This window comes from Tympanuchus pallidicinctus, unplaced genomic scaffold (genome assembly GCF_026119805.1).
Source record: "Tympanuchus pallidicinctus isolate F22 unplaced genomic scaffold, pur_lepc_1.0 scaffold11, whole genome shotgun sequence".
Lineage (NCBI taxonomy): Eukaryota > Metazoa > Chordata > Aves > Galliformes > Phasianidae > Tympanuchus > Tympanuchus pallidicinctus.
Window position 1 is genome coordinate 20,654,519 of NW_026294627.1, and position 23,576 is coordinate 20,678,094.

Here is a 23,576-nt window from a genome sequence, read left to right on the forward strand (position 1 = left end):
GTTCTTATTGTCTTGCAACAATAACAGTGATTTTTATATATTATTTCTAGAAGAAGATTACATTTAGAAATTATTATTATTATGCATATATTTCTCCACTTCATGAGAATTCCATGTGTTACTTAAATGCTTAATTTAGCCATCTGTTTAGGATAGTAGAAGTAAATTGTGATATAAACTAGTTCACTGAAAGATCACTAGCTGGTTTTAAACTGAATTAATCCTAGTCCGTGAAATAAGAAATAAAGCAAATAAAACTACGTTTTACCCAGTAACTGATATAATCACAAACTAACCCGAGTCCAGAGAATTGTGGTTAGTGACTCAATGTCTGGATGGATATCAGTGATGAGGGGTGTCCCTCAGGGATCAGTGCTGAGACAAGTACTCTTTACTATCATCATTGGTGATGCTGACAGTGGGATCAAGTGCACCCTCAGCAAGTTTGCTGATGACTCCAAGCTGTGGGGTGTGGTTGACACCCCAGAGGAACCTAGGCAGGCTTGAGCAGTGGGCCCAGGTGAATCTCACGAAGTCCATCAAATCCAAATGCAATGTCTTGCGCATGGATCAAGACAACTCCCACTACCAAAACAAGCTGGTGGGTGGGAAGCTGGATATGAGCCAGAAATGTGCCCTTGCACCCCCCAAAAAACAACTGTATCCTGGGCTGCATCAAAAGAAGCATGGTTAGCAGGTTGATCGGGGTGATCCTGCCCCTCTACTCTTTGCTGCTGAGGACTCACCTGGAGAACTGTGTCCAGATGTGGAATCCTCAGTACACGAGAGACATGGAGCTGTTGGAGCGCATCCAGAGGAGGGCGACAGAAATGTTCAGACAGATGGAACACATCTCCTATGAGGATAGGCTGAGAGCTGGGGCTGCTCAACCTGGAGAAGGCTCTGAGGTGACCTGAGAGCGGCCTTTCAGTATCTAAGGGGGAACTACAAGAGGAAGGATACAGAATCTTTAGCAGGGTCTGTGGTGATAGAACAAGGAGAAATGTCTTCAAGGCTTAAAGAGGGTAGATATCTTTGAGTATAGGAAAAAGTCTTCTACAGTGAGGGTGTTGAGATACTGGAACAGGCTGCCCAGTGATTCTGTGGTTGATGCCCCATCCCTAGTAACTTTCAAGGTGAGGCTGGATCAGGCCATGGACAACCTGATTTAGCTGTGCATGTCCCTGTTCATTGCAGAGGAGTTGGACTAGATGGCCTTCAAAGGTTCCTTCCAACCCTGAGGATTCTATGATTCTATGAACTTAACCTAGAAATAACTTACAGATTAGATGATGATTTCATAGTCACATCCATCTAGAAGAGAGCTTCTTCCATTTCATCCTACTACATTCCTTTTCCATTACTGCTTATCTATAAATGTTAGTGTGAAAGTGGATTCAATAATAATTGTGAGAGACACAAATAGCCCAGCACATCCTTGCTCTTTCTTTACTATCATGATAGTAACAAAGAGACTTGATGCTATGTTGGGTCTCTCCTGGATATGCATCATATCAATTAAAAGTTTCATACTGGTTCTCAGTCTTCTATTTCTTTTGTATCTTTGAGTTGATTTGGAGAAATTGGCAGATGCAGTGGCAAAGAAAATATTTCTTCTTAATCTTAAAGGGGCACAATAGTTCAGTACTTGCAGTCAGTTACAAAAGATTATCTCACTGTCCTCCTCTCAAGAGCTGCTAATTGAAAGAGGGAAGTCTGAAACTAGTAGATTTATATAACTCTACATAAAAATAATAACCACGGCTTAACAGTGACATTTTCTGCCTGAGTAATTCTCAAGGGAGGAAAGACCAGTACTCTTTTTCCATCACCTACTGAAAGAATCACTGACTGACTGAGGTGAAAAGGGACCTCTGGAGGTCACCGGGCCCAGCCCCTACTGCAGCAAGGACACCCAGAGCAGTTGCCCAGGGCCACATGAGTTGGCTCTGGAAGATCTCCAAGAAGGAGATTCCACAGCCTCCTGGCAGCCTGTGCCAGTGGTCCATCATCTGCACAGCACAGAAAGGTAATGCTAAGAGAGGTGCTCCATTGCCTACATCATCTTCATGTCCCTTTGTTGGGTTCTTTCCTGCATGGAGGAGCCAAAAAAATGGATACGTGACTCCAGGTTGTGCTATTCAGGCAACGTCCTTCCTGCATTTAGTCTCAGAGCTTGGGCCATCTTCAGCTGCTAAAATCATCCAGAATATTTTTGAGTGTATGCTAAGATAGGTCATGCATTTGCATGGAAATTTTTCTGTAATTCATTATGAACTATTCTTACATTTCTGTATCTCCCTCGCTTTCAGTTATGTACCTCCTCTATCTCGGAGTCTATGCAATGACTGGCTTCATCTGCTGTTGTTTTTAAAGGGATGTGAATTATACATGTGAACTGAAATTAAATGAAGGCAAACATTATCAAAAAGTATAGCCAGTTTTGTTGTTCTGCAGTATAAACTAGAGTATGTTCTGTAGATTCCACATGTCTTGCCTACTGAATTGGAGCATATTAGAGAGAGATGATAAAATATAAAATGGCGATTAGTTGTTTCTTTGCTTTTGTGAGGGTGTTCTTTGAGGGTTATTTTTAATTACAGCTGTAAGGGAGACATTCTTAAGATGGCGTGCAAGCGTTAAGTAAGCATATTTGAGATCTTTAATGAAGAAGGTTTGCAGAAGATGGTTTCTGTTAATAGCAGCTCACTGCAGGAAAATAAATTTTGTGTACAAATTAGAAATTTGAAGCAATCATTGCTTACAACAAGAATAACAGTTCTGACAAGGATTCAAGGAGTACGGCAGAAGAAATACAACTGTGGAGCTGAAGTAACTATGACAACTGAGAGTAAATTTCCAGACCACTTGAAATTATTTTTTTTCCAATTTATTCCAGAAAGTCGAGAATTTTAATTCACTCTTACAGCATCTCAAACTGTAGCTCTTAATTGTGAACTGAGGAGTGCTGGTGTCATATGAGCAGCTCAAACATTTAAAGACATTATTAGATATGTGGAGTAAAAGACAATTTACTTATTTTTGTGTGTGTTTTGTGTGTAGTGTTGGCTAACAATTATAAGCTAGAAGTCTTGAGAAAATAGCAACAAGTTGGCTGTCAATCCAGCTACAGAAGAGGAAGCTGTGTTTAAGAGATGTCTGAGTGTGATATCTTCTGTTTCAAGAGTAAAAAAATCAATTTGTTTCCACTTGTTCTTTCTGCCAGTTGAGTGTTTTGCCCTATTTAAATGACAAAAACATTGACTTAAAATAAGTTTGTTTCTTTTTTCAAACACAACCAGAGAAAGCTTAAGGATGACTTCCTAGCAAAAATAAAGTGCTTGTACCCAAAACATAAAACCATAAAGCATAAAAAAGTTAACGTATTAGCTCAGTTCTAAAGATTGGAATTTGAAGACTAACTCAGTCTTGAGGCTTGGTAAATTTTTAATGTTTTGTAGTTCAAAAGCATTCACTTACCCACTGCTGTGTTGGTTTAAACTGAAGAAATTAGACTCAAGCATTATATATATATATATCTATGTATGTATGTATATATATTAATTGAAGTGTCTTGCATTGCTTCAAAGGATGGAGCTTTATGCATGAACCAGTTTGCTTTTTGTGATTTATGATTATTTTGTCAGAGCGTTTTATACTTTCCTCCTCATACAAAGATTAACTACTTTATTACATTTCAGTTGAATGGGTTGTTGTAAAATGCTCATTTTATTTCTATATAATCAGTGAAAACATTATTTTGATTCACGCTGCTTCTTAAAATTGCTCTGTATATATAATATATAAAATACATTGGTTTAGAAGAACCAGTGTTTACATGAAATCTGTAATAATAGAAGATTTACAGTTTTTCTTTTCTTGTACACAGCTATCTATAGTATTTATTTTCAAATGCAGAACTGAAATTTTATGCTGTTTTAATTATAAATCAAACAAATGTATAATTCCAAGATACTAATTTGTTTCAATTTTGCATTGTATTTTTTTAGTTAACTTAAATAATTTTCTTTTTCTTTTATTGTTGTGATCTGTTGTCTGTTTTGTCTGTTGCATGTCCAGGGTTCTAAGGTTAGTATTGCCACTGTAAGTTTCAGTTTTTGCACTTTTAAAACTAGCTTGGTTTTAATCATTTAGCATTTTGGCTTCTTTTATTGTTATTTTCCTATGTCACGTAGTAGGATATGAGTAAGAATATATTGGCTGTATTTATTAATTTCTCCTAACACGTTTCCATTCAGTAGCTTAACGCATTGTCATGTATGACAATTAGGTTAGCTAGAGCACCAAACATAGGAAGGCCTCTGAGCTAATGGAAGTTATAAACGTGATTCTCAGTAGAAAAAAAATCTTTAGGCCCTGAACGTGTGATTGTGCAGGAAACTTGTCATTGCTCTTTAACTATCCTGTGTAGACATGAGGTGGTGATAAGTTCCCTTTCTTTAGTCTTCCTAAGCTACTCCAATCTAAAATATTGCTAGTACCTGAATGCAGCTTGATAACAATTGAACTTATTTTAAATGTTATTAGAATATCAGTGTACTGTTTTAATAAGTAGAGCTAATAGTACGTTTTTCTGCAAAAAGACTGTTATTTTTTTAATTTTCTTCTCTATGTATATATCCAACAAAATTTTGGAGAAATTTTAAAAAAGATTTTTCTTTAATTAAATGTTTTCAAAAATCTTGTTAAAACACACCTATATATATATATATATATATATATGAATGTTTTTAAAATGAATTCATTTCGTAACTTGCAAGCGATATACTGAGGTTTTAAGATCACAATTGATAAAATACAGTTAAAATGAGAAAAATCAACAACAGGCACTCAGCTGGTTCCTAGCAAACCTGATGTTATTTGAAGCATGAGTTTAAAGTTCGAGTTTCTGTAACCACCCATGATTTTTTTTTTCTAGCAGACTGGTATAGCTATAGATTTTTTTCAGATCTATTTTCTGTGAATGAGTGCTTTTATAAACAACGTTCCAGTCTCTTACAAAAAACAGTAACTTATTTTTCCAGAATGTCGGAATACAGTGCACACCAAGGAGGGAGACCTGGATAAAGGAGAGTGACTGGAAATAGTTCTGGGAGCTGTCACTTTACCATTTGTCTGATTTCATTGGGCAGATCAGACAGATGACAGCATTTCCCAAATCACTCCTGTAACAAACATGTTACATCCTTAGGAGAAATTAAATGAAGTGTTATCTATCATTGTGATGACACATGCCATGTAATATCCAGCATGTTTAAAAACATTTTTTCCTTAATACTGTTTGGCACAGTTTGCAGTCTTCATGTTATACTCTAAGCTGTTCTAAAAAGTAGCTCATATATAAGTATAGCAGTTTTTTAGAAATACTTCTTTTCCTTCTGAAATGGCCCTAATGGCATAAAATGTGTGTTGTATTTCTCTCATATGTGCTTCTAAACAAGTGCAGCGAAAGTGGCAAACACAACAGAAGTGATGCCTTTCCAAGTGACCAAACTGTATTTAAAAAAGCCATGCAATCTGAAATCTTCATGGCAATCAAGAAGAATATGCCATCTGCAGACAATTTTTAAGATACTGTTTAGATGTATCAATGTGGACGATGTCGATCACTAAATCCGGTTTTCAATTCTTTTGTTAATTAAACTTAGTGTTTGCTCACTCATCTGCACTGTTAGACATCTGAATGCTTTTGAAAACATGACTCTAGATATCAAAATATCTTCTTGGAGAAAAACATGACCCCTTTTTAGATTTCAGAAATAAAGAGCTCATTCAGCATTATTCTGTGGGTTTCCATTAAGGAGAATATACCACTACGTTAGAAAAAAAAAGGTCTTTTTTTGGGGAAATGTGAGCTGCATGCCATGTGCCTGGTCACATTTTCACTCCCTCCCCATTGCTGTAGTGAGGGAGCAAACCATCCCTTTTCAATTCCAGGAGTATTGATATGGTTCTGATAATACAATAGTGTTTCCTGGAAAGAATCAGTTCATGGAAGCAGAGCAGAACTGCACACTATTTTCCAACTCTCCAGTCCTCACATTTACTTGTGTGTCTAAAGGACTATAGAAGCTATGTGGACTTCATTTAATGTGTTACCTGACAGGTTGGTTAGCCTACAGAAGAATGGAAGTGTATCTTGCACCTCTGCCTAGTTTTAGTATCTGGCCACATTTTGTCTTTATGTAATTGCTAATAGCTTTCCCATTTATCTTAGACTAAGTATTACTTGTTAGAGTATGTTAATCTAAATAATTTTCTCATTCTTCATTTTATCTTACTTTGGATTTCACTCACAATTTACATTAATGGTAATAATGGGAGATTTTTAAAATAACTTCCAATGCATTTATCATTAAGTGTAACAATTTAGATTTGTACACGTATACACTGTCGTCGTATTTCAGTTGTGTTCAATCTGTTTAATTCAATTATCTCCTTTTAAAGACTGAACTGGAAAATATTGAAGTGACACAAGGAATGTCAGCAGAGACAGCAGTAACGTTTCTCAGCCGTCTGATGGCAATGGTTGACGTTCTAGTATTTGCCAGTTCTCTAAATTTTAGTGAGATTGAAGCTGAAAAAAACATGTCTTCTGGAGGTCTAATGCGACAGTGCCTGAGGCTGGGTAAGTCTGCAGACAGTGCGTATTAAATAATTACTTTCAGATCAGTGAGCTCAAGCTAGATCAAATGGTGACACACGTCACTATTGTACTGACTGTGATGTGATGAAACAAAAATACCTGTTCTTGCTGATTTGTTACTGTTTCAAGATTGGTTCATATCAGGCACAAAAGTGTATTGAAATGGCACATCTGAAATTGTTCATTCCTTTATACAGGCTGTGTACATTTTTAAGGAGTAAAAATATAAAATAAAGTGCATTGTGAAAAAATGTTTTTGCTAACTGTTTTGCTGCGTACCTACTGAGACCTTATCCAAGTCTCTGTAGGTTTGGAAAACTGCTTCAAGGCTACGTAAAATTAAAAGCTTGGGATGCATATACAGGCTGCAGATCTTAATATGTATTGCAACAGCCTAGCATCTGTCTTCACTATTTACCATTTGCTATATGCTGTTACAGTTAATCTGGGAAATTTAAAATTTTCCGAATAATTCCAATTATTATTATTATGTCAGTTTGTCCTGGTGAACATTAAATTTTGACTATCATCTGACACTGTTTCTTTAATATTGTGCCCCTACATACTTTTTCATCTGTCAAATGCTGAATAATCTTTAGACTTGGATTTTGTCCTTTTATTAATCATATAACTTACTAAGTCTTGATAATTACCTTGTTACTGATAAAAAAACCTTGTGCTTCATTCTCAGTGATTCCAGCTGCCCATAAACTCATTCAGATTTTAAGTATTGATAATTGATCAATAACATATGACAGCTCCAATTTAGAGACTATTCATTTTCAAATTTTAATATAGTGATAGGGCAGTTAAATAAAGCATTAAGATTTTCAACTAAAAAGGACGAAACGAGTGAGTCACTGTTAATGTTTTCTTAGTATCAGTACCGTCAAATGTGAGAACTGCTGCAGTTACTATTTGGAGGTGTTTATTGGCATATACTGACTACTAATTAATATTAGGAAAATAATTGAGAAATATTCTAACTCGTATCATTTTCATAACTTTTTTAGTTTGTTGCGTGGCTGTGAGAAACTGTTTAGAGTGTCGGCAAAGACAGAGAGAGAGAGTGAATAAGACTTCACTAATCAGCAGTAAAGCTCAGGATGCTCTTCAGAGTGTAACTGCTTCAGCAGCAACCAAGGTAATCCACTCTTCTTACCAGCAGCATTGACGAGACTGTACCACTTCTTTTTAGGATCATAAAATATTTATAACTGCCTTCTTAAGTGTTTGGCAAAAGCTTTGGCAAAATAGCTTTTTGCTCTTAACTGACTTTAAGTGAAGGTATGCTTTGGTATTCCTTGAAACAAGTTAATTGCAGTGGAATACTGGAACATTTTTAATGAGCTTTACCACTCCCACTTTTTTTGTCTTCAAAAATCAAGTTCCCTTCCTCACATCTCTCCTATGTATCTGCTCAGCCATTTCTTAGTCTCTCAAAGCATTTGCAGTTATGATAAGTTTTGCAGTCATATCTGTCACTGGAACGTCTTGGTCCCAGTAAAATCCACAGACCTGTGCACGTGCAATAGAGATCAGTATTTTCTTTTTGACTGAATGAAACTTAATAACTAATTACAGATTCATTGATTTTTTTTTTTTTAACTTGTTAACAACTTTGAGAGTTTGTGAATCTTTTTGTGAGACTAAAATCATAAGCAATTTAATATAGCCTATGACTAACATATGACATTTTAGCTGACAAAACAGATTCTTGTTTTGGGTATTATGATTTCATTGAATTATAGAATGATTTGAATTGGAAGGGACCTTTAAAGGTCATCTAGTCCAACTCCCTGCAATGAGCAGGGACACCTCCAGCTCCATCAGGTGCTCAGAGCCCCATCCAGCCTGACCTGGGGTGTCTCCAGGGATGGGGCATCCACCACCTCTCAGGATAGTGTGTGCCAGTGTTTCACCACTCTTATTGTAAACAACATTTCCCACATAACCTATCTATTTCTCCCTTCTTTGAGCTTGAAACCATTTCCCCCTGTCCTTTTGCAACAGGATTTTCGTTAGTAACTAGGGGTTTTTCTTCTCTACTTCCAAATAGCATTTACAAACTCAGCTATGTTCACAATGTTATTTCATTAAATCTCACAAAAAATGATATTTTTCACTTTTTCATATTTCATTGCCTTTGCAATAATTGGAATTATTATGTGAACAGCTATAATAATTTTCAGTAAAACTAAGAGAAAATTTTGTTTGAGAATATTTCTGCTCATGGTTTTTAAATTTAAGACATGTAAAAATGATTTGCTGTTATGAAGCAACTATAATCTGAAATCACCTTATGTGTGCACATTATTATCTTAATTTTGCAAAGCATACCGTTCTGACGTACTGAGATAATTTAACAGGTTTTATCTAAATAATTAAGAATATGACGGTAATTCAAAGCATTGCTTTATTTGTGGAAGCCTTGTCTAATAGTGAGAACACACTCCTATTGAGAGCAAACGAGCATCTAAGATTAGCAGTAGTATCTGCAAATGTCGTCAAATTAAGGTTCTAACAGAAATCACAGAATCACAGAATCACCCGGGTTGGAAGGGACCTCAAGGATCATGTAGTTCCAACCCCCCTGCCTAGCAGGGCCACCAAACATACACATTCAGATCAGGTTGCCCAGGACCCCGTCCAACCTGGCCTTGAACACGTCCAAGGACGGGGCATCCACAACCTCCCTGGGCAGCCCGTTCCAGGGCCTAACCACTCTCCTTGTAAAGAACTTCCCCCTCACATCCAACCTAAATCTTCCCTCCTTCAACTTGGATCCATTTCCCCTAGTCCTGCTGTTGTCAGCCCTTCTGAAGAGTTTACTCCCCTCCTGGGTGTAGGTTCCCTTCAGGTATTGATAGGCTGCAATGAGGTCACCCCGCAGCCTTCTCTTCTCCAGGCTGAACAAGCCCAACTCCCTCAGCCTGTCCTCATAGGGGAGGTGCTCCAGCCCCCTGATCATCTTAGTCGCCCTCGTCTGGACCCTTTCCAAAATCTCTATGTCAAGAAATGCTTTGAATTAAGACATTTGGGAAAGAAAGAAAAATAAAAAATCTCCTAACATTTCTATTTGTAGACTCCTCTTGAAAACGTCCCTGGCAATCTTTCTCCCATAAAAGACCCTGATCGGCTTCTTCAGGATGTTGATATCAATCGTCTACGAGCAGTTGTTTTTCGTGATGTGGTGAGTAATAAATAGGCTCTGCACTTCTTTCTTCTTCAAAATTGTCACTTATATTTTCAAAGAGATTTTCACTGTTCCAAAATTAAAAATATTCTTTATTTGTTACACTTTATGTATTATCAGCAAACCATTTGCTCACGTCTTTGTTACCGCCAGCCTCTTTCTGCACTTTAAAATAATATTGATAAGCTGTTTGAGATTAGTACAAAATTTCATTTTGGAGTTAGACTTGATCTTACATTAGTCAAATAACCACAACTAAAACAAAACATGTCTCCCCTAAATTAAAACTGTATTACTAAAAAATGTCAGCTATTTTTCAGTAGGAGGAAGAATTATTATATGCATTGCAGAGCTGCAACAAATTCATTTTTAAAGCCAATTTTTACATTTGCTGAATCTGAATATATGTATTATATTACAGATGTATAAAAAAGTCAGATAACAGCAGCTTTTTTACCATGAAACTTTGGCACAACTTTGTTTTTGAAGGCTGTGCATCTGGACTTATTATGTATATACAAATAAATTAAAAAACAAACAAAGAAACTTCTCCAGCCTGAATTTGAGCAGATTGAGAATGGAATCTAGGAATAGTTTTCAGCAGAAGAAAGTTGAACTTTAAACAAAAGCATTTATCTGTCAAGATGATCTCACCATCTTGAAAGAATGAGGTTGAATTTGTGTGATGTTCATCTGACATCTTTTCTTACCTAGAGAGGAGAGCAGAGGAAACTTTTTTCTGACAGATCTGTGAGAGAATTTACAGCTATTTTAAGGGTTGCAGTGACGTGTGACCAAATTAAACACTCATGATAAAAGACTTCTCAGATGATGTAAAGTGGGTTGGGATCAAGTAAGGTCATACCCTAGCAATAGGTAATGGCCATACAACAGCAGACTGCACTGGGGTAGGTGGAAAAGAAAAGCAGCAAAGGAGTTCTGGTCCTGGTATTTATATTTACACAGAACCCTGGAAATCTGGGTTTGCTGCTGATAACAATCCTGTTGAAGAATTCAGAAAATATGAGCTGGAGTTTATATTTATTGCTGGAAAGAAGACCATGGTCATAGTCTTCATGTTTTTACCAGATATATTATGCCCTCATATGTACCCACTGTTGGTAAAGCATCAACAAGCTTAATTTTCCCCTTCAGCAGTGCCCCTTAACTTTTTGCAGCAGGACCAAGAGTCCAAAAGATTTACCCCAACGTTCTTGGGGTATCAGAAGTCAATTGCCGTTACTCTTGAGAAGAATTAAGAGCATCCTCAAAGAAGAATAAATCCTTTAGTATGAAAACCCCACTGACTTCACTGTTTTGGAGATTTGAGTAGGTTTCAAATTACCTGTAAGATTAAATACTTAATACATGTTGTGTGCATATTACTTCACTGGAAGTTCATTAAATCTATTTAATCCATCTCTTACTATGTTAACAGATGTAACATTTCGGAAGGGTATTTTTTTATAAAGCTTTAAGATGATCTTCAGTGAAAATTCAGTGGAAATGTACAGTATTATAGAACTCCTCCTTTTTCTCTAACACAGGACGACAGCAAACAGGCTCAGTTCTTAGCTTTGGCAGTAGTCTACTTTATTTCAGTTCTGATGGTCTCCAAATACCGTGATATACTAGAACCACAACGAGAAACAGCAAGATCTGGGAGCCAGGCAGGTAGAAATATCAGACAAGAAATAAATTCACCAACAAGTACAGGTACATTTGTTTTCTTTTAATGTTCTTTCTCATTTTCCTGTTTAGATACTTTAGAACTGTAGTTATCTTACTGCAAACAATTTTCAAACACTTTAAAATTACAATAGAGAATTACATGCTATTTTGTTTCTCTAAAATGATTTGGTTCTTTAACGTATATTAGTGGATTTCACTTATTCTATGTATTTTCTTATAGAGTATAACTAGTTATCATTTGCATATTGATTCTTTATGCTTTCATTTCTTTAATTTGTATGTTAAAAAAAAGTGTCTGATGGGGCTAAATCTGTAATGGTTGGTAGTGGATAGTTGATGACAAATTCTTTGTCATTTGTTAGTAAGAGCACATATCTTTAACTGTCTACAATGAAATGTGTATAGTCCAAACAGGTTTTTGCAAATATAAATGTGAACTCTATTAGTTTGAATGAGTGTGCTTCTGAAGGGTGAAGGGTGGTGATGATGAGCTCCTTGCAGTCCACTGTGTTGGTGCCTGCATTTAGAAGGCTACTGAAAGAGTATCAGAAAAAGGGAATCATTTCTATTGCCTTCCTTGATCTGTTTGTGATTTTTCATTAGTAGTGTGATTTTCACTGGCCTTCTTCAGCCTGAGTGGAAGGGAGCCTGGCAGCTGTCAGAGCCCATCAGAAATAAGAGATCCAAACTTTCAAATACTTTACACTATCAGTTCAGTAGGTTTTTCAGAACCCATGGGATTGTTTATAACTGTGCTAAAAATGCTGAAAACTATAATTGAACTTGTCTTTGAAGCTCTTCACGTATGTTTTTCTTCGTGTATTAAATTTTAATTACTTTCATCATTTATGGAGTTTCTAATGTTCATTCTTCTTAGAATGTATGTTCCAGTTTATGTTACATTTATGTTTATTCATTGTTTTCTGATCAATCATTATGTTTTAATTTACCACTTATACATTGTTTTTGAAGTTCACGTGCTTAAGGGCTTTCCATTTTGAATATAATACATGAACATATAATACATAGACAATTGTGAGAAATCATCATTTTTGTGCTTTTCTGTTTATGTTATGGTTCTGCAATAAAAAGCTGCTAGCTTTTGTGAACTTTTTTACTCATAACTGTCTTCTCTGTATGTGCTGTGCATATATGTCTGTTTTTTTCTCCCATGTAATGTTGCTTTTTGAAGTGCCCTAATACTAGGTACGCTGTTTCCTATCTCTTGACACAGAACTTGTTTTCTTCCTTTAGAAATGCATTTTCTGTTGATAATGCCAGATTTGCATGTTTCAATGAGATAGGATTTCTGTCATGGATCCACAGTGGACCAGGCCACACATGAATACTAGCTGGCTCACATTTGATTCCATGATTTTCTCCACAGTTGTGGTCATACCATCTATCCCTCACCCAAGTTTGAACCATGGATTCCTTGCCAAGTTAATTCCTGAGCAGAGCTTTGCCCACTCATTTTACAAAGGTAATATTAACATCATCTCCTAACCTGTTTGGGTGTTCTTATTTAATGTAATGTAATTCAAGAAATAACTGTGATGTAATTGTTGATAAATAAGTATACGCCTCAGGTTACATGGAGATCAGACCTGATGACACCTTCAAAACTTTAACTACATTTCTCTAGGAAACCTTTTTCCCATTTTTGCTGCAATTTATTAACTTTACATCCTACGAACTAAATTTTTTAAAATGAGCAGTGAGGAGGAGAAAGTGGATTTTGAAAATTCGACATACCTTTTGTTTCTGCTTATACTGCTACAATATTATTAAGTCCTTAAAAACCAAGTCAGGCCTATTCTAAAACTACTGCATACCACATAAAGTATGTAGAGCTTTTGCAGTAGCATCTTTCCCCATATGTTTTCCTGTTCTTTTTCTGCCTTTCTTGCCCTTTTTTTTTTTCTTGCCTTCTTGATGGTATGTAAAGCTTTGATATTGTATGTACTGTGAATTATTTTATGCTTGTAAGTTAATGTGCTGTGCTGTGCTTTTCTTGAAAGAGACTGCTTCTGTACCAGAACAGCTATTATATGTTTTGGGCTTGTTTTTGTTTGTTTGTTTGTTTCAAATGGTACAATACAATGCAGGGAACATGTTTTTCAAATGTCATTATTTGAAACAATATGATATCTGACTGTAACTTTAGCAAAGTTTGCACGTTTATTTTCCCATTTATTTGCACGTACTGTGAGTAAACAAATGTGATATAGGTTAAAAATCTGAGGAAAATGTTCATGGTGTAATTTTGCAAAATCTCAATGGGTAAAAATATTGACTTATAAAAAGCTGAGGAGATTTAAAGTTGCATCCTGTCTATCAACAGAAATTGTTAACTTCTCACTTTACTAATAATGTAATTTATGTTATGTATATCATATCCTGTTCTGGAAACTTTATGTCAAAATTTTCATTAGAGCAAATTAAACAATTACTATGTTAATCTAGCATTTCTTAAATTTCCACAGATAGATGTACGTATACACTGCTTTAAATTCTAAATTCTAGTAAGTAAGAGTTTGTGATTTTGATTTAAAAATCTACTGTCCACTACACAATGGAAAAAAATATCTATTTTTTCCATTTCAGTTTGCTTATGTCATATTCTTTGTTGTGTCATATTTATATGGGTATGATTCAATACATCACTGACGATATTGCAGAATAATACCCTGTAACAGCTAAATCCTGCTGTCTCATCTCCTTTTGCCTTTAGAACATGTTCCTGAGCAGCAGTCATAGGATATTTTATTTTGGTTACCTTTTGCTTGAAAATTGGAATTATTTAGAATGCCTCAAAGCCTACAGTTATTAAAAAGAATTAAAGTTAAATTTAATACAACTTTAAAAACATTTGCAAAATAGGTATTATATTGCTATTTGTACAAAGCTTGATATTTGAAATGAGTGGCAAAAGGATAAACAGTTTTTCTTCTCATCTATATGACATAAATTAGATGAAAAAAAATCAGAAAAAAAATGTCTAAAAATAGTCTTTTAGAATGGAGGAGGCATACAAAGTCACCAAAATATTTCAGACAAAGCTTTTTTTATTTAGGAATGTATCCTCCATACTATTGCTCATAGCACTTACTTTACCTCAAATTCAAGTGAAATAGTTTTGTTTTGGGTTAGTTCTTTTAAAGGTTCAGTAGAGCTACAGAAAAAGCATAAGTGAGATAAAGAAGAAACTGTACTAAAGAATTTGGCTTTAAGATCAAATTATTTGGTAAAGGAAATGTTACCTGTAGCTAGTAGCTAGTTATTTTACCTGTTGATGTCACTGTATCCTTCAAGATCTCAATCTACAGGGTCTCAACCTCTTATACCCAACTGCTTATTAATCTCTTAACTGCACATGCCATTAGAGAAGTTTCTGCCTTTTAAATTCTGGACACAGTCCCTCAGTCCTGAAGAACATTAGCAGGAACTGAAAAGAAAAAAAAAATAAAAAAATGCCAACACTGTCAGAAGAGGCTTAAAGTCAAAACCTATTTTGTCATTTCAAGAATTTTTCGTTCCAGTGGCTTAGCCAATTAGTTTATTTTTATTGATGTGACATACTTCCAGACTTCAGCAGCAAACATGTAATACATGAAAATTACCACATGAAGTGCAGTTACATTTTAAGATAACATATAATAAAGCAATTATTTTTATAATTTAAAAGTCCATATATGTTTTTAAAGCCAAATCTTTTTTATTAAAATGTGAATAAAAATTCAATTGTTATGTGGAAATAAAGCGTCTATATTTTGTTCATTCTGGATGACACCAATTGGATGTAAAGTTCTTTGTCAGTTCAGTATAGCAAATTGTATTATTACTGTTAGAACTGTACAAGAGTTTTTTTGTGATAGATCTTTATGAACTTGGGAAGACTGATCAGCTGCTTAAAGGAAAATGATTTTTAGTAGATGGAATCTATTTATAAGACCAGAAAACTTGAGGGGTGAGTAGAATAGGAATATCAGTGGCATTTGAATAAGAGAATAAAGTTCTTTTTAGTGATGTTTTTTTCTTTTTAATGTACAGTTTGCATTATCTTTTATTAAAACATATCTGAGGCTATGTGAGACCATACTTATCTCAAGGACATTACAGTGTGTGATTACTGTATGCTTCTTACTTGTAACTGCAGTTGGCATCAAGCAAAGGTACTAGGAATTCTAAATGACATTGTACTTGATGCTGAACGTTTCATTTCTCATCATTTATAGATGTTGGCCTTTCCCAATTTATACATGATTTTATAGATAAATAAAATGTAGAATTTACTAAAAAGAATTTAAAACATGTTTTGCATGGATATATATTCTATCTATAAATGTTCATAGGCATTAAAATAAGAATGTTTTTGGTTTGTGAACCAAGTATTTTTGACAAGGTATATGTTATGTTATACTGCTTTAAGGAGAAAGGGCACATCCAGAAAGAAGAAGAAGAAAAAAATAATTCAATGCTGTCCAATCTACCATTGTGTCATTGTGTTCAATGGCAACCACTTAACATTAAAAAAGTTTAATTTGTTATAATGTGCTATTCTGCTATATTTTTGTCAGAAAAAAAAAGTCTCTTTTTGTAGATTTATTCTTTGCTGTATGTTTGTTTCAAATGCTTGCATTTCTCCTATCAGTTGCTGATAAATATAAAGGACCTATAATATTTCTAAAGCAAACGTTGTAGAGTTCAACAAAGTAAAACTTGTAAAACAAAAGCAAGCTCCTCCTTTTCTTTTTAGGTCACACATATATGCATTAAGAGTCAAAAGCAACCCTCCTTAGCTCAGATTACTGAACTTCGTAACTTCAGATTTTTAAATAAAATCTGAAATATAAATACATTCATTTCCAAAGCTTTTAAATGGAACTTAATAAAGCACCTTGACTTACAGTGGTAATCTTCACAAAGGTAGCATGGCATAGCTCGGAAAGTTCTATGAATAAGTTTGCAGGCTTATTCCACCTGCTGCTTCGAGTGTCAGATACTGAGTAATTCCTTCAGGAATATCATCAAAGAAAAAGACATAAAACACACACACAACCCTTTCTCTTGCCTTACTTATTCTGCAACATCTTCATACATCATGTTATTCGTGGCTGGATGCCAATCGCATAAATGAAGAGCTCATATGATTCTCATGCTGACAGCGTGGCAAGTTGTCAGTCAAAGACAAATGCTTGTAAGGATACTCTGGAGAAAACTTAGACTCTCTCATCTTTTCAAAGATACATTGCCTGTTTACTGCTCCCCCTTGAAGTTCAGAACCAGTTAAGACAGATCTTGGGCAAGCAGGATGTTTCCTGAAGCACAGAAGTCAACTAATTTGCAAGCCTTTCTTGCATACCTTTCTTCCTATGTGCTCTGTAGTTCCCCAATAAAGTGAAGTCAGGTGAATCTGTAAAGCCAATCCACAGCTATTCAGTACAATCTGAGCAACTATTCTAGAGAAATTTATTATTACAGTTTCAAACTAAAAAAAGGCAGATCAGAACTATTCTCTTGCTTCTGAAAGATGTCTAAGAAACATAGTCCAAAAACATTAAGTGTTGCCAGTCTTTCTTCTTTCTGTTCACAATATCAAGGAATTTGGATGTATTAGACTTGGAATGTGACAGCAATTCCTCTATATTTCAAGATATAGACTTTGGATTGACTGATACTGAAATGTAAGAACTTGTTGAGTGACCTAAAATATTCCTTGGTCTGCAGACAGGTTCATCATCAGACTTTTTGGTTCATCAGATTTCTCCAATTGACTATGATTAAAAGAAGTTATATAATTAAAATATGGAACTACTAAAAATGGGTATAGCATTAAAAAAATCTTTTCTATTAAGGGATTGTTTTCACTTGACTAATCAAAGATGATAGAAAACTTTGTATGCGATTCTCAGTATTTCACGTCTGTCAGTATTGCAGTATGATTTAAAGCTCAGCACATTTTCTTTGTATCTAAACATCATCTGCCATATGATTTGTACTCCCTGAAAAACGTTTCTCTTTTTCCAGTATTGTCATAATTTTTGTCTTCTCTCACACATCTGGAAAGTGTGGAAGTCAAGAGTGGAAAATTGGGAGTAGCCCTTCCTCTTGCCAGACAGAGGGTAATCAGTGCATATTTTTAGAGCAGAAATATCATATCAGTGAACAAGACATGGAAAAATAGAGGAGCATTGTGTTCTTATTTAGAGCAGCTAATCAGCCTTGTTATATAAAAGAAATTAACCTCTTCAAGCCATTTCTATGAATTTGAAGGAGTTTTGGTTATGGTGGTCAGGATCACTAAGATGAGTTTTCTCAACTCTGGTCATTGTCAAAGCTGTCCTCACTTACATTGCAGATCTGTTAGACTGTTGTTTTCAACAGTACTTCCATGTCTCCAGCAGTGGAAATGTGCGAATGATGTTTTTGTGCTTATCAGCTGCCAGACTGTAAATTCCTGAGAACACCACTAATACTAAGCAAATGATGGGGGAAAAAAAAAAAAAAAAAAAAAAAACTTTACAAAAAATTGATGTTATCGCTTATATTCAGGACTGTTTTGGAAATAAAAACATTGTAACGGTTCAATTCACCTTGTATCATATTGCGTGGAGAAAAACAGTATGTGGCTTATCACAATACTTTATCAAAAATGGATTGGCTTTTCATCTCCCTTGATACTACTGTCTATTTTTCCCCAAAGCTCTGAAATGAACAGATTTTTAAAGGTGTGTGCTGTGGATGGACTGAAAGCTATTGATTTTTTTTTATTTATTCCTGATAGAAGCAGAAATTGCTTTTTCATCTGGGGAGAGTAAAGCAGCAAGTTTTCCTGATCTTTTTGGTGTACAATACCCTGAGTACTGTGTTTGCTACATCATAATTTGTATTTCTAGTGTTGTAGCATGTAGATTTTCAGCCTATTTTTAATCTAATAGTTTTGCAGAAGGATAGCAGTCTAACTGCAAATATAATACTGAACTATTTTACACTGCTTCTCAAAATACCCTTTGCCTCCATAATGTCCTGATAAAATTTGTTGCTCAAGCTTCAACAAAATCACAGAATCATAGATTCTATAGATAGAATAGATAGAAAATCTAGCTGTACATATGCATGTACATGTGGACATGGATGATAGTCATGTGAATGGTAAAGTTGAACTGTATTGAGTTTCTGCATCCAATTCAAGAATATTTATTGCTTGCCTGTTTATAAAAGATATATCCCACCTATTTATCTATTACTTCATCATGAATGACTTATGGCATCAGAATATAGAATTGCACTTACATTTCATTATTAATTGATTGATCACTGCATACACATGAAGCAGTTGTAATTTTTTTTAAATTTGTGATCAATTAACAGTAATATTTTGATTTGTATGTACAGAGTACAGATGTTTTAAAAGTTCTTTCATTTCTTTCAAAGCAGTTCTTACAATAATGTTTTTTGCATAAGCTTCATCATATGTTGATATTTGGAAAATATTTTGTGCTTAACTGTTTCTCTGCCTGGATAATGTAAATTGTGTGACACATTGCTTTTTTTTATTTGTTTTGCAAGGAATGTCCAAACAAAAATATTTACTTGTAGTTGATTAGAAATATAGGCAACTACAAATTCATCTTTTTTTTAATTTAAAAATTGTCATAAAGAGGAAAAGCAAAAGTGGGCAGGAGGTAGAAGCCTGTGATGACCAACACACTGAGAATCACACCACATCAGCTTTGTCTCTGCCATGCAGAGTCTTTGTGACTGACTTTCCAACCTTGATTTCCCAATCCTATCTTTCTCCATTTTTCTCCTATTTCAGAGCCTTTCTGTTCTGCAAATGTGTTCTGCAAAATAAAATTTACTGATTCTCAGATAACCTGGCCTCAGAAATAACAGAATTCCATTAATTCCATTACTGAGATGAGGACAATTTTGTTAGTTAATGCATAAATACTGAATGAAAAGTAATACCCTCTGGGCTGCTGAAGTGAATGTACATTGTGTGGTTGGGCAAGAACCAACATGACTATGTAGGGTTTTTTTTTTCCTATGTCCTATTGTAACTTCCATATAGAAATAGAAATGCCATTAGGACCAAAGTTACTGAGTGAATATATAGCAGCTTGGAATACTAATGTTTCTTCTAGTGTGATTCTTCTCACTGTTGTGCCTCAGCTTCTGACTGTATTTCCATTGCAACTCTCTTTTGTATTACTTCTTTCAACATAGTTTTAAATCAAATCCTTACTACTCTTTGATTCTGTCCTCATATTTAGTTCTTCATTTCTGTATAATTGTGCCACCTCTCCTGTGCAAAAACTAGTAGATCAGTGTTTCTAGGAAGAAGATTTTCATATTTCTTTATAGCCAAGTGTTTGGCCATTGATTAGTTGACTCTGAAGGAAGCTGTAATATCATGGCCTTGATGGCCTGAAAGTGTCTTCAGCCTGCAGCATATGCCCCCTGAAAATTTGTAGAATACTGAGGAGGAGCATTTGAAATGCACCTAATAAGGTAATTATCAGTGCCATAAAAGATGTACAGAGAACAGTGCATACATTTTCTAGTACATGTGCAGACTGGAAGGTAGTAACAACTCTTATACCTGAATTGCCCCCACAGCTTCCATTAGCAAATGTTGCTACATTGCTTGCATCAGCCAAATGATGACAGCGATAGTGCAGCTTTCATATACATTACTTCTTGAGTTGGAAAGTAATGTATTCAGACATAGCGTAAGCAGTTAAAGATTTTCTTTTTTTTTTTTTTTTCATCTTATTTGTGTGTAGGATGGGGTTTTTTTAAGTCAAGAAAGAAAAAAAGACCATAGGAATATGTACACAATTTCTCCATTTTTAAGTAAATAAAGATTAAAAACAGAATGTTTTGTGTGTTGATTTTTTTATAGTGGCAAAATGTTATGTGTTTGCCATCAACACGAAATGTCTCCTTATTCTGGAATAAACGGGGTAGTTTTTGCATTGTTCAGGCATTTAGAGGCAGTGAAATAACTGTTTAGCTATCTCAGATAGTTAAAACAATTGCAATACACTTCATAAATCACAAGCAAACAAGATATTTTAGGCAAGGAGTGTGACGGATGAGACTGACAGATATACAATATGTCATTTAGTTACCTTAAGCCCATATTTTTCCCATAGTGTAGTAGATGAACTCATTAGTTACAATGAAAAACAGTAAGGAGAAGGCATCTGGTTTTCAACAGCGTGTTTCTGACAGGGTTAAGATCACTAGATCTAGTAATGTTTCTGCTTTGTCTACTGACATGGCCTAGTGCTGCGCAAAACTGATGAGGTTTGCTGAAAATTTCCAAGCTTACTGTCAGAATGCTCTAACATCAACAGATGTAACCAGTTACGTTTTTGTTTCTCTTCATGTTTAAAATTATCAGTTTGCTAAGTTGCTTTGAGTTTTTTGGATTTTTTTATGAACGCGTAAGCATTGGAGGTTTAAGATTTCTAATGCATAACAACATGAACTACTGATTCCTTAGTCCTGAATTCTGAAAGTTACAGGAGTGCTATCCCAAATTATAAATGAAGAATAAAACGTATCTGCATTGCCGCAAATCAAATTTGTTGTTTTCTGTGACCCATCCTCAAGAGCTTAGAATTTACCTACAATAGCACCAGTAATAATGCAGATGATTATGATCATTTTTAGACAGATTTAGACAGATTTTTCTGAATCACAAAAACTACTTTGCAACAATACTTATTTGAGAAAAAATATGAATCAGTTCTATCTGTTCTGAATTTTATTTTGTTTTGATTTACAAAAAGTACATTTGATATTTTAAACCCATAGGATGCTTGCTGATGTTTTGAAAATTGAGTTAATGCATTGGGTTTAGGTAGTTTTCTCAGATTGCTGTTTGTAGTGAGTTTGCACACCATCTAACTTAAATTATATTTCTGGAATTTGCCTCCAAAAAAGTATTTGAATAACTACTGCTATGTACACTTCCAGCATTAATCTGGCCAGACTGCATCAGCCAAGCTTTTTTAAAATATTTTTTTACTGCAATAACATGTTGCTTTTTTTTTTTGTCCAAGAATGGATCTGCATGGTGGCACTTCATCTTTCTGAAATACGGCAGTGCGTACAGTATTCCATAATGAAACTAACAAAGTCTTCTCTAGTGCCACTAATACTGAGCTGTTTTAGGAATTACTTTTTTCAGCAAAGTTTGGAATCATGTTTGCCTTTTCCTTGACAGTGTGGTATTGATAGTGAATAATTACCCAGTGATTGATGTGTCCAGGCCCTTCTTATCAGTCATATTTTGTGACACTCTAGCTTTGCTGTAATTTACTTCTTTGGCTGTATTTTGTTTGACAATAAATACTAAGAAAGCTCTTAGTTTAGTGTTTTGGCGTTCTACTCCATTACTATATTTTTCTCCAAAATAAATCCTGAAATCTTGCTTACTGTTGAACTTTTGTAGTTATCCAGATCTTTTTTCCCCACTGTTTCATAACAGGAAAAAACATATTTGGTATTCTCCGGTCATATGTTGCTGTGTCCACTTACATGTCTGGCAAAAAATACTTGCAATTACATCAGTAATTTCATAAACTGCTTTTTAAAAAATTGGCTTAGAGTCAATTAATTCACACATTACTGTTTTGATACATTTAAATTTGAATTTCCAGAAGACTTCCACGACCTTTACTGCCTTTGGTTTTGTGTTGGACATCACTGACCTTAATGAAAATTGAGGGTAAATGTACCCTAACTCTGCCATATAATGTACCTTCATTTATGTATAGTCTTCTTTAATTATATAACAGTGGAACCTTATTTTATTTAGAACCTTATATAGATTACAATATACCTTCATTTCACTTTCAGCAGTTTTTTCTTCCTGTTACTATTGGACTTGAATAATTAGCAGAGAAAGCTGTATTACCTTTTTATATATATATTTTTTTTCCCTTATAAGTTTCTTTTAGGCCCAAATCATGTGTTTAATTTTTCAGCTGTGCTTTAAGCAATTGTAATATTTTCTTTGGGGCTTTTATAATCTGAATCTTTTTGTCAAGGAGTCAAAACATTTTGTTCCCTAAAGCTAGAGACACTGTTTTTACATTCTTTATTAGCAATAACAGCTTCAAGCTGTTCAAGTCGGAGTCTGAATTATCATAAAGTAGCCACAACTTCATATACAATGCCATGGCTCCTGTAATTATAACCAAGCACTTGTAAGCTGTGGGTTCTGTCCTGGCCTTTTGGCGTTTTATGTAGCTGTCTCCCCAAGCAGGTAGAAATATTCAGCACAGAGGTGCAATTCCTGCTTAAATAGGGCAGCAGTCATCTGCTACAATCAGTCCTACTCTTTGGTTCTCTATTGGTTCAAACGTGTTGTCTTTAGATGGGTGAAGTTTAAAGAGACAAACAAGCAGAAAATTCATTAGGCTCATGCTGTGGATCAGATGTCCCTCTGTGCCAAATATGGGCAGTACTAAGTAGTATTGGATTTTTTACTTCCTGACCGGCAGATGCTAAGTGCATCAAATGCAGCTCATAAATCCTGTTTCTACTTCCTGCCTCGGAAAACAAGGCACATGTCTGTTTGGTAAAAAGTGTTTAAGTCTATTAGGAGCAAGAGAAGGAGGAAGTGGCTTCGGCTTTTATGGCTGTTAAAAGAAAACAATATGCCATATAATGGGCCATTATACTTTGTATTTTTAAAAGCTATTGTTTTCTATCTGTATTCGTTTGTCAACACTTGTAAGTATGATCCATTTTACAGTAGAATTTGTTACAAAAACATACGTAATCTTACATGGAAGATTTTGTTCTGGGTATGTGCACTCACAGACACATATGTCCTGGTGGTAAATATGTAGATTTTTTACAGCTAATTGTATTACAGAATTAGTAATTAGCTATATGCTTGTTATTAATTTTATAATTATTATATTATTGACGGATACTTTGTTTGAAATAATTAGGTAGGCAAAGTTTAATTTCTGTATGTTTCTAAAATATTTC

General features: G+C 34.8%; 1 protein-coding gene across 11 annotated transcripts in view; it reads left to right on the top strand.

Moving 5' to 3' along the window:
• NBEA (neurobeachin) overlaps positions 1-23,576 on the top strand; it is a 457,907-nt gene that overhangs the window by 148,074 nt on the left and 286,257 nt on the right. For 6 of the 11 annotated variants that reach the window (XM_052670998.1, XM_052670989.1, XM_052670990.1 and 3 more), the window contains exons 25-30: positions 4,081-4,104; positions 6,469-6,649; positions 7,681-7,811; positions 9,753-9,860; positions 11,411-11,579; positions 12,943-13,038. In XM_052670998.1, the coding sequence (XP_052526958.1) occupies positions 4,081-4,104; positions 6,469-6,649; positions 7,681-7,811; positions 9,753-9,860; positions 11,411-11,579; positions 12,943-13,038 (709 nt within the window). The remainder of the gene's footprint in view (positions 1-4,080; positions 4,105-6,468; positions 6,650-7,680; positions 7,812-9,752; positions 9,861-11,410; positions 11,580-12,942; positions 13,039-23,576) is intronic. The other 5 variants (XM_052670992.1, XM_052670999.1, XM_052671000.1 and 2 more) reach the window with 2 other exon arrangements.